General features: G+C 41.9%; 1 protein-coding gene across 5 annotated transcripts in view; it reads right to left on the minus strand.

Annotated features, from left to right (window-relative positions):
* Window positions 1-26391, minus strand: part of GRIA3 (glutamate ionotropic receptor AMPA type subunit 3) — a 288759-nt gene that overhangs the window by 198227 nt on the left and 64141 nt on the right. For all 5 annotated transcript variants that reach the window (XM_013061246.2, XM_013061244.2, XM_013061245.2 and 2 more), the window contains one exon: window positions 19380-19619. In XM_013061246.2, the coding sequence (XP_012916700.1) occupies window positions 19380-19619 (240 nt within the window). The remainder of the gene's footprint in view (window positions 1-19379; window positions 19620-26391) is intronic.

The raw sequence follows: 26391 nt of genomic DNA on the forward strand, positions 1-26391 counted from the left end.
ACTGATCCTATGGCAAGAGCTCAGAGGAGGAAGGCAGGCCTGGAAATAATGCGGGTAGCATTCACCAGTTCTCAAGGAAGAGCTCCAAGTTTAGGGGGGCAGGTGGCCAGCGGAGGTTTTGAATCTACCAGAGGAAATTATCCTCCCTCTGTGTGCCCAGGATAAGATCTCAGAGCCAGGGAATGTTTGTAAATGGACTCTCTCATTTAAATAAATCCCACTTAAATATTTATCAGATCATGAATATGCATGTTTCTCTCTCTCAGCGCTGGAAAGAGAACGGGCATGTAATTTTTAGATGGCACATAAATAATGTAAGGGGTGGAAAAAGAGATCTTTGTTCTGTGTTGACTGTGTATTTACAGCATCTCAAGAGGTCTTGAAATAATGAACTGATTTTTCCCTTTCCTGGTCTAAATGTGCACATGGAACTTCACCTTTCCTGTCTTTAGGGTGATTTGCACTCATTTGTATCCTCAGGGAAAAAAATTTCTGGAAGAAAATGAGGATAGCAATCCATACTCAATCCCCCTCCTAACTGGCTATCCTCTCATCAGATTTGGTTGGGAGAGGGCTATGGGCAGAGCTGGTTCTGCAGCCCCCAATTCAGACACCCAGAAGGTAAAGGCCTAGAAGGCACTTCTTAAAAAGCAAATGTCACTGAGGTGTGCAACCATTATCCTCCCCAGCCACAAGAACTTGGGACTTCACTCCAGACATCTAGCAGAATTCTAGGGAGAGGGGAGCAAGGATGATTGTGGTAAGGGGTGTGGGATAGATTAGAACCAGAGCAGGGCCCTAAGCTCCCCACGGGAGGAAGGGATGGAAGAGACTGACTCCCCCTACTTTGCTCTTCTATTTGGTTGAGAATCATCTGTGACTGGAGCCTAGGGCTTGAGCAGGTAAGAGGTGATGTATCCCTACCCTGAGTCCTCTCTGCTGAATTCTGTGTCCCTAGTGTCCTTCCACAGCTGCGCAGTCAGGGCTCTGGGATTAGGTGTGATTTGCCTGCTTTCTGTACTTCTCTATCAGTAGGAGAAATTGAGAGAGGACTGGCTTATCTTTTTGCCCTAAAGCATCTTTAAAAATAACATCCTTTCCTTGTTAATAAGAGAGCTGGAAGTTCCTGTCAATGTGGAGTAGTAGAAAGAACACTTGACTGGGAGTTAGGCAACAGGACATCTAGAACGAGCTTCAGCACTCATGAGGAGTATGGCGTTAAGCAAAACACTTCACCTCTGCTGGGCCTCTACTTCCTTATCTGTAAAATGAGGATCACAAGTATCTCCCTGTAGAAGTGCAGTGAGATGAAAGGATATGGTGTATTGAAAAGGTTCAGTGCAGAGCCTGGCACTTAGCAAATGCTAAGTCAAAGGAGGATACTAATCCAAAGAACTATTACTCATTAGCCCCCAACCCCCCACCTAGAGCCTGAGTCTATTATTGTCAGTGAGGAAATAATCTTTTGAATTAAAATCATGCCGCAGGCAGGTGGAATGGAAGGGTCATGGGACTGGGTGTTAGGAAACTCGGACCTGAGTCCTGTTTTCATTACTTATTAGCTGTGTGACCTTTGACAAGTCACTTCCTTTTTTAGGGAATCTGGATTTTTTGTGTCTGAAAACCAGCAATGATACACCCGCAGGGCCTTCCTCACAGGGCGTGAATGAAGACAAAAGATGGGGACAATGCTTGGAAGTGTAAAATGGCAGGTTTTCTTTTGAACAATGTTAATGAAAATAACTGCTCTTCCATTTTGGTGGGTTCCAGTTATGCAATAATTTCGATCACTCAGTGACATATTAGCTGAGCTCATACAAGCAAATAGTTTATGGAGATATTTCTCTAATTTCAAGTTGGAACATTCAAAGAGCACAAAAGATAGGGGCTAGGAAAGAAATCAGATTCACAGAGCTCTAAATAGCTTATCGGTAGCTATGAGGAATTATGAGGTCAGTGAGAAGGTTGCCTTCTTTCTATGCCTTGCTAAACTGAAGGGGAAGCAGTACCTATAGATCGAATGATAAGACATCTAGGATTTTCTGGGGCAGGCCAAATTTCACGTAGCTCTTTTCCTTGAAGTTAGTAACTAAATGTGGTTTTATGTCGATGTATTTGCAAAATTTTGATTATTACCATAAGTAATAATAGCTACCATTTATTGGGTGATTTCTGTTTATTGGGCACCGCTAACCATTTCCACCTTATCTCATTAAGTTTTTGTTAATAGTCCAATTGGGCAGATTCTTTCATGATTGCCACTTTACAGATACTTAGAGAGGTTTTTGCCCAGGTTCATGCAGCTGATCAATGTCAGAACTGGGACTAAAATCCTTAGGTCTGCCTTGGAAAAACCAGAAGGAAAAGAAATCATATTGTTAGACCATGTGTCCTATTTCTGTGTTCAGAAGATATGGCCACTGTACCATAGACTTTTGAATGTCTGCTTGGTGGGGACAACCCCTAAAGATAAAGTGATGAGGAAGCCGGTGTTTGGAGGATGCTGACTAGATTTGTTAGTGAGGGTAGTTTTTCTATCTTACCCGTTTATCTCTAAGGCCACAGAAAGAATCCTTTGCACAATCTCTCCCCCAATGACCACAGATTCCCCCATGCTCTCTGTTGTTCTTCACTTTCTTTTCATGCCCCTCCTCATGGGTGATGCACAGAAATGACTGGGTCCATCCAGTCCCATGGCCATGGCTGCAGGGAATGCTCCTGCAGGTGCAGGGGGACACTGGAAGGGAACCTGCAAAAAGAACCTGGCCATTCCTCCCTTTCCCAGCAGTGGCCGACTTTAAGCCAAACAAATGTAAGACCTTAAACCGAGCTTTGCTTCATGATTCTAGCATTCCGTATGCATACTATGAATCCAAGAGAGCCTAACATGTGTAAGAAAAGACATATGCTCCACTTTCTGTCAGCTTATTAAAAAATGAAAATATGGATATATTTTTGGTGCAGCCACTGGCTTTAAGGTTTTCCAAAGAGGTTTTGTGTTCAGCTTAAGTTGCCTTTAGGCATCTTGATTTGCTTATGAATGAAGAGAATGCCATCTTCTGTTTTATTATTCTCCAGAACATGTGCCCAGTAAAACCACTAAAATGTGCTGGTCCAGCTCTTCTAATCCTTCCCTTCTCTTCAGCAATGGGCCTAACCGTAGCAATATGTGGAAGAGATGGGGGCTGGCTATGAAGTTAGGACCGTAGGAAGACATTCTCCATCTCTGGAGAATCCTCCATCAACCATATCATAATTCCTGAGGCAAAGCTTCCTTCCTGGGGCCTGAAGCTTTCTGCACTTGCCGAAAAACACAAGATGTCTGTGTGAAGTTGTGCATTAGTCCTTCGTGCCCCTGTGTGAAGTAAATAAGCTTCCTCACTCCTTTCCTAGGGACAGGCTCTGATTCTGATGGAGGAGAACCCAAATTAGCACAGTGGAGAGGTGAGCAGGGTTGCCGAAAGGTACAAAAAAGAGACCACATAGGGCAGCCTAGGATCTTCATTCCGTGTCTCAGTCCTCACCTCTTCCCTGTGACCCTACTAAGAGCCTAATAATGATGGCTGACACTGAAAGAATGCAAACTATGTGCCAGGAACTGGTCTACGCATCTTTCTTGGATGTGATCTGTGCAATAGTCTTGTGAATTAACTACAAGGATTCTCTCAATCTAAGGGAAAGGAAGAGGGCATACAACCCAGAGCCTAGAGCCTGTGGCCATTCCTGCTAGCCATGGTACGGCCCCGGAGAGTGTGTCATGGAACCACTGGTCTGATGAGCATTTGTGGACTATTCCCATTTAATGCAGTGACTTGTTGACCTGCTAATGGATGCAAATAAGGGATAGAACTGGCTGGATCCTCCAGGTAGGTGAGTACACCCAGAATGTGGAAAGGTGCATGCTCTTTCAGTTTTGTTGGGTAAAACCTTGCAGAAAGCTCTGTAACTCTGTGGGCACAGACAGTGAGCCTATCTTGCATCTTAACCACTTATCTACAGAGTTTTTTGAGTTGTAGGCAGTTGCGCAGTCATCCTTAGCATTTGATTTTAGCTTACGTCATTATGCCATTCCTCTTTACTCATGTGAGATAGGGTGCAAAGTATATTACTGCCATTATTAGATAAAAGCATTGAGACAGAGTAGAAAAGGCTTAATATGATAAATCTGTGGCTAGCCTTTAGATTTTTGGAATCCCACATTTTAAGTAGAATTACAGATTAGGAGACTGACCAACTCAACAAAATATGGGGCCAATCCATTTTTCAGAACCTGAAACCTCAGACTTAGGAAATTTAAAGACTTTTCCAGCTTGACATCTAAATTTTTTTGTGTGCTACTATCCAGCACTGTGCTAGATAAAAATGGCAGGATAAAAAAAATCACTTAGATAAGCCTTAGTGCTTACTCTTGAAAGTTACCATCTTATTGGCAAGCCGTAATACACTTATATTGTTGAAAAGAGAAAAAATGAAAGACAATGGTTAGTTTTGGCAAATAATACTGTACAGCTTCCTGCTATCCTGTGTCAAATGGAATCCAGTTATTTCCTCTCAAGGATTTTCAGGAGGAATACACCTCTACCAAGGCTTCCCAAGAAAGGAAGAGACCTGACTATGCTTTAGAGGCTTTTTCTCAGCCTCTTAGAGGTTAAAATGCTTCTGTGTAATAATTCTGCAGTTTGCTTATTGAAACCTGGAAATTTTATAGCTGATGCAATTATTTTCAATTTCTTAAACAATATAAAGCCCCACTTCAAATCTCTTTAGCAAAAATTACCAGGTATATGATGTTTAGTGTCAGTGGTTTTTGTTCCTGATTTATGTCTGCCAGTCTTTATGGTTTCAGGAATAAGGCTGTCATTTTAAGATCAGCAAAGTTTGTTTTGGGGGCCTTGAGATCACCCCTTTTTGCCTCAGATTCACGGCCCTCCTTATGTTTTCTTCTGTGTCCCCCCTTATCCACTTCTATTTCTCCACATAACTATTTATATTCTATTCCCACCACTTCCTCAAAAGTGTGCTTCCTGTCTTTGGGAGAATTTATAATTGAAAGAACATCTTTAAAGTTCCCTTCTCCTAGGGTACCTCCCTTTATTTCCATGTTCAGCCAAGCCTAAGTAGTATGGAAACAAGAAGGAAAATCTGTTATTAAAAGGCACAATTCTGGGCACCTCAGTGGCTCAATGGGTTAAAGCCTCTGCCTTCAGCTCAGGTCATGATCCTAGGGTGCTGGGATCGAGCCCCACATAGGGCTCTCTGCTCAGCGGGGAGCCTGCTTCATCCTCTCTCTCTGCCTGTTTCTCTGTCTACTTGTGATCTCCATCTGTCAAATAAATAAATAAAATCTTTTTTTTTTTTAAAGGCACTATTCCATGCCCACAGAAATGCCTTTTGGCTTATCTATACCTGGCTCACTTCATCTTGTATGGATAACTGAGAACTGACTACATTGACTCTCAGGTTACCTCTCATCCTTGTCACATTGTCTACACAGACATTTTGAAATTATTTGCTTTATTTACTTTTTCATTGGGAGCTGTGGGAATTAATATCAGGTTCCTCCTGTCTTTAGAGAATTCATGTGGATCTCTGAACAACATTGTTGGTATAAAATAGTACAGTATCTCTACCCTAGCCTTGAGTTTCCTCAAATGTTAATTACTCTGTATTGGCTGAGACTCAGGGACCATCTACTGCCCTAGAGAGTTGTCCTTCAGCCAGAGACCTATAACTTAAGTTCCTAGCACTAGAATATTCATTCTGTTTCCAAGTTGATTTGACCAGGTAGGTGATACCTTTTTTTAAAAAATTTGTTTTTAAAGGAAGATGATATCTTTGGCGAAAAGATTGGGTCACAGAAGGACTCAAAGTGAGTATGAGCCCAATATATAAGAGGTAGGTGGGTAACATCTAATGTACAATCTGAGAATATACAGTCCAACCAAATTCTTCTTCACCAGCTCCTCAAGGCCCTTCAAATCTCCCATTTTGTTTTTAGTGAAGGTTCTGTTATTCACTCATTCATTTGTTCAACTTACAAATAATAATAATCATCCAGGTACTATATTATACTCAGCACTTAACATAGTGCTGGCAGAGATGAGTAAGACAACAATCTTCAGTAAGTTCACGGTCTTTTGAGGAGGATAAAGACATAAACAGATAATAATACTATAGTATGATCAGATCTATACTAGAGGCATATACAAAATACTATGAGGACACAGGACAGGCAACCTGGGACACCTAGGCCTGGGGAAGTGAATATTTGAGCAGAGTTTTGAAGTATGTATCATTTAGCAGATGAAGTGTGTGTGTGTGTGTGTGTGTGTGTGTGTGTGTGTGTAAAGGTGGGGGAGTGGGGTGAAGGGGTTGAGTGCCAGAAAGTTGGAACAGTATTTTGAAATCATATGCAAAGGCATGGAGGCTAAATATGAAAAGTATAGCACCTATGGCCTATTGAAAGTAGCATAGTTCCAGGTGGCTAGAGTGTAGAGTGGTATTGGATAAGAAATGGGAGGAGATGAGGCTAGGAAAACAGGTTGGAGTCGGACCATGTTGGACCTTCTGAGCCCTGGGAAGAAGCTAGGATGCAATGCTAGGAGTTACGGGACACCCATGAAAGCCTTTAGGCAGGTGAGTGACAGGAAGGGAAGACTGCAGCCTGGTGGTAGTGGAGGGGGTAAGATGAGGGAGATCCATTAGGAGGATGGTGCAGGAGGTGATGGCAGATTGCACTTAAGTCAGTGGTGGTGGGAATGCTGAAGAAGGTCTTGGTGATAAGTGTGAGGAACTCCAAAGAGGGAAGATTCAAGGATGAAGTTTTTGCTTCGAGAAGCTGGGCAGTGCCATTCATGGGGCCTGGGAACACAGGTGGAGGAGAGAATTTTCTAGGAAGACGATAAATTCGGAGAATTCAGCATGTTGAGTTTGAGGTCCCAGTGGGACATCAAAATAAAAGTTGTAGGGGGAGATGAGACAGGCAGATCTAGACTTGGGGAGATCCTCTGGACTTGGGGAGATCCTCTGGAAAGTCCATGTGAAACTGTAACTGTCTTTGCTGAATGAACCATTCCGAATCTTTACAAAATTTGGAAACAAAGCAAGAAACAAAGCTGCATTATTATCCTAAATCCATATCATTTTTGGCAGGAATGCACTCATTTCACAGAAGCTTGAGTGCTGTGTGGAACTATGGTTTAAGAAATTGAAAGGTGCTGGCAGTAGAGGCCTTAAGTAAGGGGAGGAGGAACTGCTGAAAATTCCAACAAACCTTGTTAGAAGAAAACCTATGAGATCTATCATGAAGGGTTTTAAGAGCTACTGGACATCCTAATCTACCAACCTGGCTTTCTTTCCTTTTCTCTTCTGCCCAGCAGAATCCGGGAAAGGTTAAGGGCTGGGCACTAAAGGGTGAGCAAGAAGGAAATGTGAGCATGATGAAGGTGTTTGGCTAATGTCTAAAGCTGATGTGGGCGAATATTTAGGTCCCTATAGCCCTTCCTAAGATTGGTAATTTGAAAAGGAGTTCTGGTTTCATTATGGGGAAAAGAAGAGGAAGAAATGGAAGTGCTATGATAGCCCACAGAATTTTAGAACCTAAAAGAATTGCTGTAGATTCTACTTATTTACACGTCTTTGCTTCCCTTTGAAGCTGTGAGCTGCTTAAGGCTAGGCACTCTATTCCATTTGCTTCTACAACCCTAGTAATGTCCTTGACACACAACTGCTACACTCAGCAATTTTTAGTTGAAGAATGATGGAATCCACTCTCTCATTTTGCAGATGTGGGATCTGAGGACCAGAAAGGCTCTGTGACTTGCCCAGGATCACACTGCTACTTAGTGGCAGAGTTAGGCATGGGACTAATTCTGGTTTGATGGTGGTTTTCTTCAACATCTTTAGCTGGGCCAAGGATGTCGTTCTTGCTGCGGTTGGAGACTCTAATTTCATGAGAATAGACAGAATCGTCCTGAAGAACATTTCCCTATTTCTCAGCATTCCTCTCCACTTCCGAGATGCATAGTGGACTCTTGATAATCTCATAGTGGACTAGATGCATAGTGGAGTCTTGATAACCCTCCCCCACAAGGCACTCTGTGTGACTATTTGCTTATGAGAAGGCACGTATGGCCCCTGAAGTCTGCTGTGCAGTTTGTGGTGACCTCAGTTTTGAGAAATCTCCAAACATCTCTTTCTTTTAATAACTATCAGTCTGTCATCCATGAATTCACCTAAGCTTTTATTGGGGGGAGAGAGAAGCTATTTTTATTTTCAGTCTAATCCACCATTTGGTGTAATGAGTTCCATATGTTTCCTCCATTTTCTACCTGCTGTGAGAAGTAGGGCTTCCTTTACTTGTCCTAAACTCACCTCTATGGGCTATATGCTGATAAGACAGACAGACAGACAGACAAACACACACACACACACACAGCCTCTCCCTCTCTCTCTGTCTCTTGCACACACTCTCGCACACATGATTTAGGTGGGAAAATGACCCCACTATTAATTGTTATCTTTGTTTATAAGCATATTAAAAATTCAAATGAAAGGGAGCTGAAATAATGTGATTGAGAGCAAACACAGTGGCAGCTCATTACCCCAAGGAGAAGGACGTAAATCCTTGACAAAATGGAAGCCCGTTGACACAGGAATTGGTGGAAATAAATTCAAAGGCTATGATAGAGTCAGTGTCTGGCCAAGCACGGCCTGCCTGCAGTGGAGTTGAAGCGCCCTCTAAAAGTTCCGTGTGGCCCAGGAACATAACCTGTCAGCCTCTTCGCCTGACATGATCTTAATTAGCCTCTTTTCTACTGCTGAGAAAGCCCGCTGAGGCAGTTAGCACCAGAGAATTAATCAGATCGTTTGTGGAGTCGACAAAGCAGGATAGCAGCCGACACTGGAAACTTATTGACAGAAAGGATCCAGGGAGATGGGGAGGGATGTAGTCTGTGTTAGGGCCCCCACTTTCCTCCTAAATGAAGACACTCCATAGAGATTGGGAAGGAGGGAAGCGGGGGGGGGGCACGGTGGGGAGAGGGGAGGTCAGGGTGGAGCAAGCCGTGCTCCACCTTAACTTCCCACTCATATCCTGTCTTCCTTGCTTCCGTTCACTTTTCTGCTAAAGCATCCTGTGTACTGGTACTGATGCCAAACAGTGTGTTTGACTGCAAGAGAGAGGGAGAGAGCACTGTTGATTTTGTTGCAAATTGCACTTTTGCTACAGGATTAGTTGGGGGGGGGGGATGGAATTATGCCAGTATTTTCCTCCCTCCTTTTGTTTACTGCCTATTTTCAAACAGCTCTGTAATTGCTTTCCATTTAGTAAAAAGGACATTGTTTCTTTTTTTGGTTTCTCTTTTAATTGTGTTTCTTGCCCTGAGCTCTGACGTTTGGGAGCATTGATGGGAATGCCATGTTGTTTTGGTTCTAGATGCCAGCTTGGCCTTAGCAATCAAGGCAAGGTCATTGCTAGTTGGGTGATGGGCTTAGAAAAATGTCTAACTTCTTCTGTTGAGCCTTCCATGATGTGTCCATCTTGCCAATTGTGAACTCTTTCTTATTTGGATTCCCACGATACTTCAAATCTGTACTACACAATCTAGCTCTGGCCTTATGCTGTTTTACCCTTCTCTCTATTTCATGTGCATTAATCTTATCCTGTTTCGCTGACCATAATAGAAGCTCTTCAAAGCTGAAGGCTCTACCTCCTATTGAAACTGCTAGTTCTAAACACCAATCCAGGCACAGTAAGAGAGACTCAGTAAATGCTAGATTGGTTCACTGACAACCCCTTGAGGAGTTTCTGCAACCATCTGTCCTTTGACCCTGCTGCTACCTTGACACTCTTGATATTTCGTTCCAGATAATTCTTTTGGGGGTGGGTACTGTCCTGTGTGCTGTAGGATGTTTAGCCGCATTTCTGGCCTCTTCCCACTACTGAAAATGTCTCTAGACAGGGCCAGATGTCCCTGCGGGAGGCCAAATCACCTTCTCTCCCCACTGAGGATCACTGTTCTATAATGATAATAAAATAAAAAGAGGTAACATTTATTGAGCACATTACTATGTCCAGCTTGGTGCTAAAGACAGTACATGCATTCTTTTGTTTAACCTCCACAGCACTCCTGCCCAGGTTTTGTTTTCTAAAGGGGCTCCAGGGGACAAATCTTAAAACCACAGTTGTAGGTCTACGCCACACAGTCTCTTTCTTCCCCCAAGGAACATTTAGAAGAGCGTTCTCAAGGACCTCTCCAGCTCCACTCTGAATTTACAGAATACATCAGCTAACCCTCAATAGCGTCAGGACCACCCACTCATCAAAAACTAGATACTCAGTTTAGTGAGGGTTAATTTCTCAAGGAGCTGGATGAAAAGCAATGGAAGGTCAGAACAAAAGCAACCCTGCCAGCTGTCACCTCCTTTCTTCAGAGATGTGAATCCCATTCCAAACAGCTAATGCATGGTAGGGGGGCTGGAGATTTATTTCTTTTGTTCTTATGATGGCATTTAAGCTCACGATGCAGAATTTCAAGCTAGCCCACCGAAGTGTCACTCCTGCCCTAAATCCTGACCTGCTGCCTTGCAAACAGTGCAATTGGTCACAAGAGGGACAAGGCAAAAGAAGGTAGATAAACTGGTACAAATTTGTCCTTCTGCATCTGTGTGCTGCAGGGTCGGGGGGGAGGGTGATGACTTGGAGCACATCTCCCGATGGCCACACCATCTCTGAATATGAAGGATAACCCAAAAGAAAAGATTTGACAGTTGAGCTTACTGTGTCTCTGGAGAGGAATGGATCTCTGGCTGTGAAGTCAATTCAACCTCAAATTCACTGCTACCAAGGAGTTAATGATACATTAAAATTAGTCATGTTGTCTGATGGAGAAATATTCTACTTATGGAAAATACCTTTATAGGAAAACTGCCTTTCTGAGGCTGAGCTGGAAATATTACAGTAAACAGGATCTAATCACAGCGAAGCCTTTTTTCAGCTTTGCGTGACAGCTGTAAAATATGACAGTATTTATTAATAGTCGCTGCAGTCTAATCTGTAGCACTGGAGAGCTACAGCAAAATATGTTAAGCCACTGAGAGAACAATTTCCACAGTAACTAATATTCAGCTTTTGAAAGGGTAGTTTAATGTCTTGTGATTTTTTTTCCCCTACTGATGGTTCAACCCTAGGAACAAGCTACTAAGCTAATAACCTTTGTGGAGAGGAAGTGTTTAAATGATAATTTATTTCAAGAGCTGACAACAAATTGCTCTGCACTTTCTCTTTTTATGCCCCAAAGCAGTCAAGGATGTGCAAATCGAAGCATTAAAAAATATGACAGCTTCGGTATTTTCATTTTCAATGAAATTCTCATTACAGACATATGTGTGGTCTTTTATTCACAATCCAGTCCAAATAGTCATTCACTGTTATTATTGCGCAGGCTCTCAAGATGCTCTCACAGTTGAGGACTCATCACAATAGATTAGGCAGGCCGCAGAAGCTACCAAATGTCTCAAGTACTGTCAACCCCGATTATTGCCACTCAAACAGGGGAATTTAGTGTCTGTCTCTCACAGCATAACATACTCTCTGGGCCTTCCTAATTTATTCAGATGTAAAAAGTAGCTTGAATTTCAATAAAAACTCTCTTGGCTTTGCTTTTCCCAGAAGGCAAATGGACATGACTAGAATTGGAGCCATCTGTTACCTTCGCACATCTTTTACTCAGTTCTTAAAGTGGAGGAGAAAAAAAAAAATCCACGATAGTCTGTTCTTTATCCTTTTATCTTTTTCTTTTTCTCTTCTCTTCTCTTCTCTTCTCTTTTCTTTTCTTACATCAAGTTACCTGAAACCATTTTCTTCACGTTCCTGCCAAGTAGCCGTGGTAGAACCTATCATCTGTCTCTCCTTGCTTTCTTCTTCTCCAGGCAAAAATGGCACCATACTGATGAAGACCTTCAGTTTCAGATCTTTCTCTGCTCTGGGAACTGCTTCTTACTCAGAGAGGAATCTCTGAGTTCACTTTGCCTCAGAGCCATGTCCCCATCACAGCACTCTAAGAGTTTGAGCCACCCACCCGGCTGCATTTGCTATTTTTACTACTCATTTGCCCCTTAACCTGGATTTTAAAAAATGATTTTATTTATTTATTTATTTGTATGTATATTTATTTGGCAGAGAGAGAGAGCAAGAGAAAGAGATAGAGAGATAGAGAGAGAGAGAGAGAGAGAGAGCGCACAAGCAGGGGAAGCAGCAGAGGGAGAGAGAGAAGTAGACTCTCCATTGAACAGGGAGCCCGAGGTGGGGCTCAACCCCAGGACCCTGGGATCTTGACCTGATCCAAAGGAAGATGCTTAACAACTGAGCCACCCAGGCACCACTTAACCTGGATTTTTGATCTGCTGCCTATCTGGGATCTTGGAACTCCAGGACCACGACTTCTGGTGTTCATTTGTGGACATCAGGCTTTATGAAGGAAATCGACCCCTGGACTATATCCGTAGGAGGACATCTAGGATAGGGAGTGTCGAGGTAACAGATACTTTGAAGAATGGCTGAAGGAAGGACTAAGGGAAGAGGTAGTAGAAGTTTTAAAATGTTAGAAGTGTGGGAGGCAGTGTTATTGCAGCAAATAGCATGCATAGACTGTGAATGCGGCAGACCTGGGTTGAAATTCTGGTTTTGCTACTTTGGCACACTGAGCTGTGTGATCCTAGGAGCCATAATTCAGTCATTTTGTGCCTTGGTTTCCTCATTTGTAAAGATACAGGGTTGTCACGTGGATTCAGTGTGGTAATCCAAAAACTCATGGCCTAGTGCATAGGAAGTGCTTGTAAAAAAAAATGGCAGCTGCTCTTATCCAACAGATTTATCTTATGATAAAATGAGGCCAATAAGAGGGATTTATTGATGTGTGCCACTGATTGGTACTGGGGTGTGTATGTGTATGCATGCATGCCTGTGTGTGTGTGTGTGTGTGTGTGTAAAAAGGAAAGGAAAGCAGGAAGAAGGGAGGGAGGGAGAGCAAGAGACAGAAACAGAGACAGAAACATAGAGGGGAGACAGATTCTACACTTTATTTGGGAATATAGAACTGGAGGGGAGGGATGAAGCCAGGTTGCATAAGTAGGTGGTAAACAACAACATACAAGAAGGTGTCTGGCATTGAACCCAGTCAATCGGAAAACACTCCTGTGAGGAAGGGTCCCCTTATCCTTGTCTGGGGGGAATCTCTTTACCTCTTAAGCCCTCATGCTCTTCAAGCATTTTCCCATCTTCCTTGTTATCTGGCGACCCTTTTAATCTTTCACAAGGTGTCTGCTCTAATGAATGCACATGTCATTATTGGATGAGGGAACAGTTGGGTTAAAAATTAATTTTTTTCCAGGCCCTTGAGATAAATCACTGTTACAGCAACAGGACTGTGAACTCTTTAAGGCAGCAGCTAATTCTGTCTTTCTTAAATACTACCAATGGCCCGGCACAAGCTAGTACTAGAAAAGGCCCAATAATTGCTTGGTGACTGATGGACTACCTGTTGCCACCACCCATGTTTCGGCCCCAACTTTCTAGAGCAAATAGAAAAGTCTGTTAGAAGGCTGTTGACTTCCAGAGAGTGACTTGGGAACTGAGTAGGGAGTTTCAGGTTGAGAATGGGAAACAGCAGGAGTTTATTGAACACTGGCAAGAAGGTAGGGACTAGTTGCCTCAAAGGGCACTTAGAACTATTATCTCATTATCTAAGCTGAGAGCTGCAGCCTGGGCCAGAACCTTTCATCTCTGTGGGCTGTGCCCATTGAAGGCAAGGAGAGTTGTCAGTGGCACGAGAGAGTCTGGCTGCAGTTCTCAAGTATGTTGCTGTTCTGGGGGAAATGTTAGCACCACAGAGAACTAGGTCACTTACACCCAAAAAAACAGGTCTAACAGAAAACTGGAAGAGGTGACCATGTTTCAGACCAACAACACTTCCCTGGCATAGCTTTAGGACTTTCTGTGTGGGAAGGTGTGTGGGCAAGAGGCCTCCCCAACTGGACTTGTGGTGTCTGGGATGCCAGCAGCAGAAAGCCATGCTTTGGATTAGGGTTTAATGCCACAGAATGCTCTTACCTGACTAGAAATTTCTTCCCTGGATGCACTAACACATCACATCATTAACAGCCATAGAGAAATTAGCATGAGTACATTGGTCAGCTGAAGTGTTGTCACTTGCTAGAGAAAGTCTATTGGTCAGCTGAAGTGTTGTCACTTGCAAAGAGAGTCCATTAGTCAGTGGAAACAAAATGTGGGACAGGAAAGTCTCTGTGGAGGTGTAGAGGCAGGTTGGGACAGAGAGATCAAGGCTTTGTTCCTACCAGGGAGGGCAGGTGTAGACAAATGACAGAGTGGGGAGCCCTGGGTAAATAAAGAGGAGAGGGTACAAAGGGGCAGATATCTCACTTAGTCAACCTCATAATTTTTCCAAGAAATGAATTTCTCTGTATACAGCACCAAGAGCAGAATTTTCAACTTTGTATTAATGAAGCTACATGGTATTTTGGTAACAAAGCAAAGTGAAGACTGCAAACACAAAACCAGACCTTTCTTGGCAGGCAGAAATCTGTGTGTAGCCAAGAAAGCCTTGAAATCCATTTGCTGTTTATAACTTCAGAGGCAATGTTATCTTGATTGTGCCACAAATCTTTTAAATGACCTCAACTGTACAACCCATTTCTCAGCTTCTCATTTACCGCTACCCTCATACAGTAGAGTCACATCATTTGTATATTTAGCTTACTTGAATGACATATTCCCTTTTGTCTCTCTATTTTCCATTTATCTCTTATGTAATTAAAATATTCTAAAATTTGATTTCACGGTTGTAATTTCTCCCAAAATGTTTACTATGAAAGCAATAGATTATTGTAGAAAATGAGGAAATACACAATAGACGCTTTATTGAATATTTTAAAGAACTGTATCTCATGGCTTGATTTACAAACTGGATTCACTTTCTCCTCTCTTTCTTCCCTTCCCATCTTTTTTCTTCCTTCCCTTCCCTCCTTCCCAATTCCCCCCTCCCTCCCTCCCCCCATTTACTTCCTTCCTTTCTTCCTTCTTTCCTTCCTTCCTTCCTTCTCTGCTTTGTGTGTGTCTCTCTCTCTTTCAGTCCAACAACAAAAATGGACATGGGCTTACTCTTGAATAACCAGTAATGGCATTGGAAAAACACTAAATATGTCCCCAGGCCCACGCTATGTACCACTGTAGACACAAAGTATAAATCTAGGTGCTAACCAATTATTGGTTATCACACTGGAGAGAGGAGCTTGGGAAGGTATACAGCAGACTCAGTGAAATAACAATGGAGAACACTTACGTTAAGTGCCAAGTGAGTGACATGGACAAAAGGGTCCTGTGGGTGTTCAGAGGTAGGCAGGATCTTTGCTCCTCAAAACTTGTTCTCCTCCTGCTCAGTCACCTTAGTAAACAGTTATCATTTTGCCCAGTCCCTCAAGCCAAAAGTCTACCAGTCATCCATGAAGCCTTCTTCTCCCTCATATCCCACAGTCAACCTGTCCCAAGTTCTGTTGATTCTGTGTCCCAAATGTATTTCAATTTCATCCACTTTTCTCCATCTCCAGCCTATTCTAAGCTCCCATAATTTCTCACCTAAATAACCATGGTGGCCTTTTCATTAGCTTCCCTTCTTTTGTTCTTGTACCACATTCCATTCTCTACAGAAACTTAGATCATGTGACTCCCCTGTTCAGAATCCTCCAAAGACCTCCCACTGAAGTTAGAATAAAATTCGTATTCCTTACCATGGCTCCTTTTCATTCTCTATGGCTATCCTCTGCCTCCTGTCTACTTCTACAGTCTCATCTCAGGCCACTCTCAACCTCCTCACTCCCCTTTACCCACACTTGTCTTCTTTCATTTCCTCAAACATACCAAACTTCTCTGCTACATGGCCTTTGCACATGCTATTTCCACTGCTTAAAACTCTTTCCCTCTATTCTTCACATGGCTGTCCCTTCTAATCCATTATTTCTCACCTTAAATGCCCCTTCTCAATGAGGCTATCCCTGAGAATCTTTTTAAAATTAGGTCCTATCCATTAAGATAGGTGCAGAACCCATGCCTATGATCTAACACTGACTGACTGACTAAATGAATGAGTGAGTGACAATGAACTGGAGTGGCCAGGGATGGCTACCTTGGAGAGGTAGAGTTTGAGGTAGGTTTTGAAAAATGGAAGGACCGACAGGATTTTCTAATCAAGATGGAGAGAATTCTAGGTAGTAGTAGAAGTAAAGTTGCTGAGACCAAGCATAGTTCTGGCACATTTGGGCAACTATGGAAAATGGGAGCTGCATGGGACACCTGGGTGACTCAGTCAGTTAAGCGTCTGCTCTGGTCATGGTCCCAGCATCCTGGGATCAAGTGCTGCATTGGGCTCCTTGCTCTGTGAGGAGCCTCCTTCTCCTTCTTCCTGCTGCTCCCCCTGCTTGTGTTTGCTCATGCGCTCTCTCTCTAACAAATAAATAAATAAAATCTTTAAAAAAAAAAAAAAGAAAGAAAGAAAATGGGAGCTGGCTGCAGTGGAAGGTTCTCATTAGGTAACATATGGACAACAGGTTTGTTAGTTGACTGAGGCATAATTATGTTGAGTCTTGAAGAATACACTACATTTTTTCCCCAAGTGTGGGCCATATAAGCCATTGGAAATACTAGAACAGGGTCCTGGTTCAGTGTTTTAAGAAAGTTTTCAGAGGAGGAAGTTAGTCTAAAAGTTTATAGAAAGTAGTTCTTAAGCAGACCAGATCAGTCCTACCTGCTAAATGACCATAAAGAAAAAAATTATAAATATGTATGAATAGGAAAGGATTCTTTTGGCTCTTAGACCACAGAACTGTCCAAACTATTTAGTAAGATGATTTGAGAAAAGAGACAGGGATGAGAAATAGACCTAGATGGACTTTTGCTTCCTTTCCTCCAATTGACAACTAATGGGTGAAGAAAGGCCATGGGAGATGAGGAGAAAACACATGAGCTCTATCTTCTGCTTTTGAATAGATGGGGGGTTACAGTGTTAATAAAACTGGTATTTAGTTTACAACAGTTTTCAGGAGAGAAGCTGCCTGATTTACAAACTTCCATTCTGAAATGTAGATTGTTACACAGTGTAATATACCATATGCAATACACAGAAATAGGCAAATTCATCCTCAGTGTTTGAGAGAAAATGAAATGCAATGGAATCTAGCAAACTATGGATTCAAATGTTGAAACTATTTTTGTATCCTTGTCAGGCAAGGCTCTGTGTGAACACACAGCACTCCTTCCTGATTCTGCCCTTGGTTCATCTCTTTTCCCCTTCTCCAAATCATACCTCCCTCTTCTTTTGCAATCTACAACTTCATCTAGCTTAGATCATCTAGCTTAGATCATCTAGCCAACCTTCTCAGAAAACTCTACTTTGCTGGGGTGATATCTTTTCACAATTCTTAGAGCAATTAGAGTCTATAGTGTGGCATTCAACTTGATAGTGTTCCATGTTGTTCATGAATGGTTTCACCAACGTTCTTTTCTGTCCACCCCCATTGGAACTGTATTATATAAGCATCTGAAACACACCACTGGGGGTTGGTAACAACTTTTAAAATTGCTTGACTTATGAACTAATAATATATGAGTTAGGTTTAGCAGTAAGACACAAAGTGTTCTGTGTCTGGTATAATATCTCAAAAAATCATAGAACGTTACATTAAGACAAGAAGTGCCCTAGGAGAGAAGACAAGGCCAAGAGAGCTTCATTGCATTAGTCAAGGTCAGAGAGCTCATTAAAATGGCAGATCTTGAACTAGAACTCAGGTCTCTTGCTTTGGGTTCAGGATAGCTATAATATTTTAGAAATAAGTTGGGGAACCTGGGTGACTCAGTCGATTAATTGGTGGCCTTCGGCTCAGGTCATGATCCCAGGGTCCTGGGATTGAGCCCTACATCAGGTTCCCTGCTCAACGGAGAACCTGCTTCTCCCCCCTCCCTCTCCCTCTGCCTGCTGCTCTACCTATTTGTGTTCTCTCTCTGTCAAATAAATAAATAAAACTTAAAAAAAAAAAAAAGAAGTAAGTACCATAGGCAAATATAGGGAGTTCTTTGGGTTTCTGAAAAACCAAAATAGTCTTTCAAGTTAAGTTACCTAGAAAAGACCTCTTCTCCGGGTACCACTCAGGCAGACAAGCCTTCCATTTGTTCCCTCCTTCTCTGAGTCAGAAAGAATCATTCCCAGGCTACAGGCAGAGTTACAGGCAAACAAATGATAAAGTAACATTATTTTTTGGAATCTTATGGTGATAGGATCCTTTGGTTTTACTGAGGAACCCCTCAAAGATAACTGGGCTTTTGAGGAGTCTATTTGGCTGAATTATAATGCATTATACAATTAACAAATACACCTAACTGTATGCTATTTAGAATCAGACCCTTAATATCTGAGATTGTTTCAATAAAATGTGTCTTCAATATATTATTATTATTATTATTATTACTATTAGAAAAAACATCCATTCCCAAAGTCCAGTTTAGTTACTCTCTGCTCATTATTTCCATCAGATAATTGTTGAGGCCATGTAAGCTGAAGACTTAATGTGATCTAGCAAAACAAGCCCTAGAAGCAGGAGATATTGACACCAGTCCCAGCTCTGTGGTTAAATGGCTGAGTGAAAAAGCACATTTCTTCTTGGGCTTTAGTTTTTGAATCTTTGAAATGGGGACAATTACCTTCTCTGATAGGATTAATTTTCCGAAACTTTCCAGCTTAAGCCTGTCTCTATTTTGGATAAATCTGCTTTTACTTTGTGCATTGTAGACCACTTAAATTATTTTGAGGGGAGAGGGTGCTTTTTCAACAACAGTGACTCAGCCAGGAGAGTCCCAACCCTCTTTCCATGGCTGGGGGTGAGAGGACATATATAGTTTGAAAAATTAGATTCTAATATGACCATTGAATTGGTGTTTTGGGGTCTTAATTTAAATTCACTTTGAATTTAAATACAGTTTAGGGGCGCCTGGGTGGCTCAGTGGGTTAAGCCGCTGCCTTCGGCTCAGGTCATGATCTCAGAGTCCTGGGATCGAGTCCCGCATCGGGCTCTCTGCTCGGCAGAGAGCCTGCTTCCCTCTCTCTCTGCCTGCCTCTCCATCTACTTGTGATTTCTCTCTGTCAAATAAATAAATAAAATCTTTATAAAAAAAACCTTAAAAAAATAAATAAATACAGTTTAAAAGAGTATTAGATTGTATTTACTGAACGAGAAGGGAACAAACATCAGTTGAGGAGGGTTGAACAGCACTGTTACATGAATATTTAAAGAGGAGAGCAGATGCCTCTTCTTACCTCTTTCTGTGTCGTAGAGGTACACAAACTTCTCCCACTTGTAGTGACCCAGCAGACTCAGAATGGCACCCTTCAAGGCTGGGCGCATCTGGATGACAAACTGCACATCTGCATCAGTGGGGAAGCTGGGCGTCACAAAGGATGTGTGCAGGGCCCCACAGAAGGAGGTCAGAGTGTTCATTGACATCTGGTCATAGAATCCAAAGATGGCATATACCCCTCTTGAGAACTGGGAGCAGACTGCAATGAGAAAGACAGCAAGACATTTCAATAGCCCCATGGTCCCTTGCTGCAGCTTATAGGGTTGGAAAGACAATGGATAGTTAGGCTTTGGCTCTAAAGGACATGCCTCAAAGGAAAACCAAGATCTCTGAAATCTTCAGAAGCCCTTGAAAGCCCAATTACCCAGCAAGAAAAGTGGAAAGAAGTGAAGAATGTATTTGATAGAGTTGCATGTTTTCTATGTCTACCATGAGCAAGAAACTAGGAAAATTCAGGAAAAAAGAGGTGAAGTTTGCCTTGCCCTCTTTCTGCAACCCTTCCAGCTCACCCACAAGGCACTTGGTGTTCTTTTACTTCTGCCACAGCTGCCCAATGGTCTTTTAGTGTACCCATGCCCCCATCAATGTACCATTATCTTGTGTCCCACCACTTCAGTGATTTTTCCACTAGATGACAAAAAGGACTGATGACTTAGACAAATTGCTAATATGTCTGCTAGGAAAAGCGTTACTCCTCTTAGGTTACATACTGCTTTAACCATACCTATGTCATGATTAAGACCCTTAATGAAGGTTACTAATGAAGGTTCAGATTCTGGGCAGGTCATTGGAAAGACTGGCCTTTCAGGGAGTCACATGAGGTAGGTGTAACTGGCAAAGTTCTATTTTGTTCCTTGGGCATTTATCTTCTAGATCTATCAGCTCATACATAGAACTTTTATGTCCTTCATTTCAAAGTGGGCCACACTACCACATTTTCCCTCTTCTTGCCCAGATGAGCTTAAAAAATGTGAACCAATTTCAATATTAGCTTAAGTAGAACATAATTAGCAAAGCAAATCAGCTACAACAACACCGTGTGGTGCATTCCCAAACCAAGTGGAAATGATCTTTAGATTATCTGCTCTACTGCTCCCTTCCATTCATGCGAAGCAGACAGAACAGGCAGCTGATAATGTGGTGTGATTTAAGGAATCCTGCATGGCCTCCCTTATCTGCTAGGAAGCCACTGCTTGGCTTATTCTTTAGGTTTAGAGTGTTGAAAAAAACTCCATGGTTTGGGAGGGGTATTAAATAGAATCTTTTAAAGTTTTTAGCATGCTAAGGTGAATTATTATGTCTGGGACACCTGGGTGGCTCAGTGGATTAAGCATCTGACTCTTGATTTTGGTTCAGGTCATGATCTCAGGCTTGTGAGATCAAGTCCCATGGCAGACTCTGCACTGAACTTGGAGCCTGCTTAAAATTCCCTCTCCCTCTCTTTCTCCTTCAGCCTCTCCTGCCCCCTTCTCTCTTTCTCTGTCTCTCTATCTCTCTCTCTCACAATAAAGATGAATTAACATATCCTATGTCCAGTTAGACACCAGGGAGAGTGTATAAACAGGTACGTTTTGAGAGGGAAGGGTGGATCAGAGAAGAGGATGTAAAGTGTCTGGAGTCTTTCCTGACATGAGAAAGAGTAAAGGCATTGGGCACGAAAAAGAAGGAAGGTGCTGAATATAGGAGGGAGACAAGTGGAAAACTAATTTAATTCATTTCTTGATCTGATTGTGAGAAACAGAGAGTTCTCACTATCTAGGGTATCTTGCTTTCCCTGCAAGTATGTACGTATGCATTTATAACAATAATTTATTATTATTTCTCATGTTTTTGTGAGTTGGCTAGGTTTATCTGGGAAGATTTTGCTTGGACTCTCCTCTGTAGTCGGAGTAGATGGTGTCTGGGACTGTCTGGGAATTTAGATATCTGGAGGCTTAACTGGGTCCCTGCATTCTATTTAAACCTGTTATTGATAAGGGCTGTTCCCCTTTGTTAGCCACACTCATTAGTCATTGGCTTAAGGATAGCATTATTAAAAGTGATTACCTAGCATTCAGGCTCCCATCAGGGAAGACCATAGCCTCCAACTTGAGGAATTCTAAGTGACCCCCCAAAGACAGAAATAAAATAGGTCTTTATATTAAAAGGAGAAAACCAATTAGAGAAACAAATATGGGGCACTTCATGACAGGGGGCCAAAAGAAGTGTTCAGAAACAAAAAGCAAGAAGCAGGATGCCACTTTGCCTTGGTTATCACCAAGGAAGATGCTAAGGAAGGTCAGTTCCCAAATTAATCCTGTAAATAGAGAGTTTTGCAGTACCAGGTCAGATCTTAGCTGGTGCACATAATGTTCTATATAAAAACGACAAAAATAATGATAATAGCCATTGAGTGCTTAGTATGTACCAGGAATTATGCTAAATACTATACAAATATCCAATATTCCCAACAACCTCATGATGTATTGCTAATATTTCTATTTAATCGATGAGAATTCTGAGATAAAATGTTCTGTATCTTGAGTGGAGGAGCCAGGATTTGAACTGGACTCAGTCTGACTCTAAAACTCACACTCCCTGGGATGCAAATCCAATAATGACATTAAAGAGTAGTTATTGGCCCAAACGAGGCAGCGAAAGATTTAGTAAGTAAAAGAGAGGACTCTGTAGGCCTCAAGTTCATACGTATACTAAATAATCATTTGTTTTTTAAAAAATATTTTATTTATTTGTCAAAGGGAGAGAGAGTGTCAAGCAGAAGGAGAAGCAGGCTCCCTGCTGAGCAAGGAGGGGCAGAGGGAGAGGGAGAAGCAGGCTCCCCTGGACTCAATCCCAGGGCCCTGGGATCAGGATCTGAGCCAAAGGCAGACACTTAACTGACTGAAGTATCCAGGTGTCCCCAAGAATTATTTTTTATTGACCTGAAATTCAAATTTAAGGATCATGTATTTTTTCTGGCAACAAGCAATCATGGCCCTTCAGTGAACATTATTCAGGAGTTAGTTGGTAATTCCTGGATCCATAACAACTAGCATGCAAGGCCCAAGATAAGGATCCATGAACCCCAGACAAAAATAATCTTGTGGGGAAACGCAAAGTATTTCCAATGAGGAAAATTACAATCTGACTAAATTATGGACAATAATTGACTGGGGGAAATTCACTTGAAGAGAGGCAAACTTATGGCTGTGATCCACTTAGAGTTTTAAAAAGCCCTTGACATCGGAAGGAAACAAAATAAAAGTATGTTATGGAAGTGAGATTCTGGCTGATAAAAAAATCTTGCATTGCTCTTATAATCATAAACTCAAGGGCACAGAATTCATCATTACTAGGTTAGATATGAACTTTTCATACTTGTGACATTCATTTATTTATGAACACTGGTAGTGAACACCCATAAAACCATCAACCAACCCAAGAACTATAACATTACTGAGAACTTTATTTTTACCTTCCTCTTCCCCTCTATTTTACCCACCCCACCGTTTGGACATCCTCCTGGCTCTCCCTCATAACTATCCTGAATTTTGTGTTTATCATTACCTTGGTCTTTTAAGACACACACACACACACACCCCTAAGCAATATAATGTTATTTTTGCTTGTTTTAAAACTTTAAAAAAGGGAATCATACTGAATATGTGAAAACCAGACTCCAGGAAGAAGTGCCCAGTTAAGTCCTTCAGCCTATGTATGATGATAAGCAGAATGAGACAACGGAAGACCTTACACAAATGTATGAGTAAGCAGGTGTGAGGGAACCAAGTTGTGGTCATCTAAAGGTATTTAGAAGTATTACAGATCAGCAGTAATCCTCAGGGAACACTAGGCTACTGTGGTCCAACAGGCAGACACGTGGTGGTGAACATCAGCAAAAACAATGTTGAGAGAAAATCAGTAAATGTTCTATTCCCTTCTTATATAAGAGAAGTGCAGCTGCCCTGCACATACAATTGTGCATAGTTAACCTTGCTCTATCTCGATATATATAAGTAATGTTAATAGAAAGCCCGATGGAGGGGGGAATTAAAGAGTACACGTAACTTGATGAGCACTGAGTAATGTACAGAATTATTAAATCACTGTATTGTACACCTGAAACTAATGTAACACTGCATGTTAGCCATACTGAAATTAAAATAAAAAACTTAATAACAAAGGAAAAGGGTCAAGGCAACTGCCAAGTGAGGACAGGGTTAACCACCTCTGAAAGAAGCCGGGGCACAGGGGACCTGTGAATGGCCTCTCACAGCAGATCCCTGGGCCCATTCCTGGCTATAGAAAGTAAGGCTGAATGGAACGTTGTGCTGACTCAAAGGACAGTGTTCTTGTCTTCAGACTCTGAGAAAGTTTGAGCTAAAAGGAACTAAACACTATTTTATTCAGTGATTTTTTAAGCATAGTTTTTCATGTGGAGTCATTTCTCCAAATGAAATTTTATGTGGAAAAGTCCAATATATAAAAGGGATAAAGTAAAGCACTTCCGATTCAACAGAGTTCCACTGGTGCCTCCCTATCATAAAGAAATTGTGACACAAAGAGAGGAAGTGTCTTGCACAAGGTCACACGATGAATTATGAACTAGTTTCTTAGAAAAGCTGTATCAGCATCTCTACACCATCCCTACTTCGGAGCTATGTAGGGCAGCATGGGTCAGAATTTGCCTGGCATGAAAGTGACTTACCCTCATTGCCTAGCTCTCAGCATAGATGGTTCTACCAGGGGTTTCCCATGACTCAGCTGCTGGCAGCTTCCCTCACCTCCCTCTAGCCCCAAATACCAACAATGAGATCGGGTGGCAGATTGGTGATCTTTTGGGACTCATGATTCTCTTTGGTAGTGTCTGTTATCTTTATCTGAACCTTAATGAACGACACCCACTAGTTTTTCTCAGAAGATGAGCCCTTGGTAAAATTATAATGGAAGAAATAATTATCTTGGCAATCTTTTGAAGCAGTGAAGTACAGAAGAAAGGGAAACAGCTTCTTGGACAGTCAGACCTTGGTTTCAATCACAGCCCTGCCAGTCTTAAACTGCATGGTTTTGTACAAGTGACTTAACCTCTCTGAGCCTCAGTACAGGACAGTGATTACATGGGCAGGTTCTGAAGTTAGACTGTATAGTTTGAAATACTCTGGTGATCCCTTATTGGACAAGTTACTTAATATCTCTGGGCCTCCAACCCAGTTTCTTCATCTGTAAAATTGGGATAATAATAGTGCCTGTCTCAGCATTGGTTGTGAAAGCTAAAATGAGTTTAGTTATGAGAAGCCATCTGTAACAGTGCCTGGCACAAAACAGATAATTAATGCTAGCTATTTATTCATGCAACAAAATCTACTGAGCATCTATTATGTGCCAAGCATTGTTATAGGTATTGGAAGATACAGGAGAGAAAAAAAAGATCTTGTCCTCTTGGAGCTTACATACTAGTGAGGGGGAAACACCATAATGAATGAGATGAATAAAATATGATGTCTCAATTGTAAGTGTTGGTTTGGGTTACTGTCATGAGGTAAAGAATGAATGAATGAAATGGTACATGGAAAATATTTACAGTGCCTAACACATAACTTGGGAACCAAATAGTTCCTTCTCTGTTTCTTTCCTCTTTCCAGCTCTTTCTGGCATATTTTGCCTTGTTAACCCCATCAGGTTATCCTCCCCCCAGAAACCACTGCTTGCAATGTCACACTGATTACCCAGGTAAGCATAGCCTTTCTTCTTGTTCCCTTCCCCTATACATTTCGTCAGCACTCTTTCCTATTCTAATTCCTAGGGAGTAATGGTTTAATAAAGAAACCATTCTAATTTGACTTGAGAATGCACTGTTGTCCTCTACTCTTTCCTTCCCTATATAATGCCTTTGTGCTGCTAAAATGCTGGCTCTTCTTGGGACTTCTGTGTTTATCCAGTAGGAAATATCTTGGTTGTCTGTTTCCTAATGGTGCCCATCTCCATTTCCTCCTACTAGCAAAACGTCAAATTCTTGTTGAAGATGCTGTTTCTGACTACATCCTGGATTCCTGGGGACTCTAGTATAGCTCCCGGCTGTGTTCCCTTCAATGGTGAGTGACAAGCAAGGCTGGAGCCAGCTGTCATGCTTTTATTTATAGTCCCCAAGTCTATAGGGTCGGGACAGGTATTGTTAATGTACAATGTAGCAGCTAATTCTACCACCAATATTCCAAAAGGCATCATTACAAAAATGTCAAACAACTTGATTACCCCAAAGATCAGAATAGCAATATTGCATATCATTTACAGAACACTTTTCATAGCCTTTTGAATCAGGGGGTAAGAAGGAAACTGAAGTCTCTTGCTGACTTAATGATCACATTTGAAGCAAGCAGGAAGAAGAAAAATATAGCTCTAAAGGAACCGATAGAGATATATCACAAGAAAGATCTCCAGGTAATACCACAGTACTGTGAATTCCAGGGGACCAAAGAAACTTAGAGCTGTGAGGGCCTTAAGAGATCATATTGTTGTGCTTTTTTTTTTTTTAGGTTTTTTGTATTTATTTGAGAAAGAGAGAGAGGGAGAACAATAACAAGCAGAGTGAGGGGCAGAGGGAGAGGGAGAAGCAAGGGCCCTGCTGAGCAGGATGTGGGGCTCTGTCCCAGGACCCTGGGATCATGATCTGAGCCCAAGGCAGATGCTTAACTGACTGAGCCACCCAGGCACCCCTAGTTGTGCTTTCTAAAGCTGTAGTTTTGGTCCATAGTGAGTTTCCAGTCTGGTGAAATATTTTCACGAGTTTGTGTGTATGTGGGGGGGGGGGTGTTGGAATAAGGTTGACAACTGTCCTTTTTTAGGAAGCACAGTCCTTTTCTTTATATCATTTCTGTTTTCCATTCTGTATGTAGTCCTTTCTCTTCTGAAATGATGATGATGATGTTAATGAGAAATGGTTTGTGTTTGTGCATGTGTGTGTGCATACATACATACATACATACATACATATA

This window comes from Mustela putorius, unplaced genomic scaffold, assembly GCF_011764305.1.
Source record: "Mustela putorius furo isolate JIRA1106 unplaced genomic scaffold, ASM1176430v1.1 tig00003901_pilon_pilon_pilon, whole genome shotgun sequence".
Taxonomy (NCBI): domain Eukaryota; kingdom Metazoa; phylum Chordata; class Mammalia; order Carnivora; family Mustelidae; genus Mustela; species Mustela putorius.